Raw genomic sequence first — 1823 nt, forward strand, 5'->3', positions numbered from 1 at the left:
ATTGAGAAGGATGCTGAGAAGTGGCTGGATGAAGTGCAGCAGTCGCTGACGGCTATGGAAGAAGAAGTGAACAAATCATCGCAAGACAGAACAAATCTCAAATGTCTTGATGTACGTTCACGGTATAGGATTCCTAAGAAAGGGAAAAAGATGGCCATGGATGCCATCAAACTAAAAGAGAAACACAGTAAGTTTGGCGACGAAGTTGCACACCCTACTCCTCTCAAAGATATTTAGTACACATCCAACACAAGTTATGTGCATTTTGATACCAGAAAATCAGTTTTCGAGGATATGTGGAATGGCAGGTGTAGGAAAGACAACAATGGTGGAGGAAGTCGGGAAACAAGTTGGAAAAGGTCCTTTTGATGAGGTCGCGCGCAATGGCAGTTTTCTCCCAAAATCCAGATCTGAAAAAAATTCAAGGAAAACTTGCAGATTGTTTAAATCTGACTCTAGATAGAGAGAGTGAAGAAGGGAGAGCCGGTCAACTATACAATAGATTGAAGAATGGGAAAAAAATCCTTGTAATATTGGATGACATTTGGGATGACAAGATTACATTGAAGAAAATAGGAATTCCAGCAAATACAGATGATAATAGCATGTGTTGCAAAATTTTGCTGACCTCTCGAAGACTAGAAGTGTGCAAAAAGATGGGGTTTCAAAAAACCTTCCAAATTGGACTCCTATCAGTAGATGAAGCTTGGCATCTATTCAAGAGAACGGTTGGAGATTTTATTGAAGCTGATCCTCAAATTCATTCCATAGCACAACAGGTGTGCAGAGAATGTGATCATTTGCCATTGGCAATTTGTGCAGTTGGAGGAGCACTGAACGGTTTGGATGATAAGCATATATGGAATGACGCACTTGAACAACTGAAAAATTGTCAGGGATATAAAATTGATGGAGTGGAAGAAAAGGTGTATACATGCATTGAGTGGAGCTACAAGTATCTGAAGCAGGCTGATGCGCAGTCATGCTTTCTGCATTGCTCTTTGTTTCCTGAAGATTCTGAGATTGCTATTGACCTTTTGGTGCATTTTGGAGTAGGAACTAAGTTTCTTGGAAGCACAGATCGAGCATCAATGAAAAAAGCAAGAAATAGAACACTTGTGATAGTTGGTATCCTCAAGAAATCTAATTTGTTGTTAGAAGGTAGAGATGGAAATAAGGTCAAAATGCATGATGTAGTTAGAGATGTTGCCATATCAATTGCATCAAAAGATAAGGATGCGTTTCCAGTGCAAGAGGGTGTTGATGTTTGGCCGGATAAAGATGATTATACATGTTGCAAAGCAATCTCACTAAGGGCTTCCTGCAATGTTCGTCGGCTTCCCGATCGGTTAGAATGTCCAGAACTACGCACCTTAGTATTGGGATCATCCGATGCTTCACGACTAGAACTCCAAAATAGCTTTTTTGACGGGATGAAAAAACTTGAAGTTTTGGTTTTGAACAAGGTGAAACTAGCACCATCATCACTTTCACATCTGGTTGGTCTCCGGATGTTGTGTCTAAGTGATTGTGAATTGGTGAACCTATTTTTCATCAAGGAATTGAAAAACCTTGAGATACTAGTCATTGGTTATATTCATGAATTCAAAGAGATGGTTCTGGAAATAAGACAGTTGACTTGCCTACGGTTGTTGGATTTAAAAGAATTTAACGAAGATATAGGATTTCCGTCAGGTTTCCTATCTTGTCTATCCGACCTGGAGGAATTGTACATTTCGAAGAAATATAATGGATGGAAGCTTGAAGGCAATGCAAGCATTGTTGAGATAAATTGTTTGATGGGCTTGATGGTATTCCTTTGA

At 39.5% G+C, this 1823-nt stretch overlaps 1 protein-coding gene across 1 annotated transcript; it reads left to right on the top strand.

The window, feature by feature from the left end:
* The first annotated feature begins 383 nt into the window (after positions 1-383).
* On the top strand, positions 384-1823 carry LOC132301642 (disease resistance protein At4g27190-like). Its single transcript, XM_059798880.1, has one exon. The coding sequence runs from the start codon at positions 384-386 to the stop codon at positions 1821-1823; it is 1440 nt and encodes a 479-aa protein (XP_059654863.1).

This window comes from Cornus florida, unplaced genomic scaffold (assembly GCF_030987335.1).
Source record: "Cornus florida cultivar Cherokee Brave unplaced genomic scaffold, ASM3098733v1 CherokeeBrave_3.0.0_Hap2_Chr03, whole genome shotgun sequence".
Classification (NCBI taxonomy): domain Eukaryota; kingdom Viridiplantae; phylum Streptophyta; class Magnoliopsida; order Cornales; family Cornaceae; genus Cornus; species Cornus florida.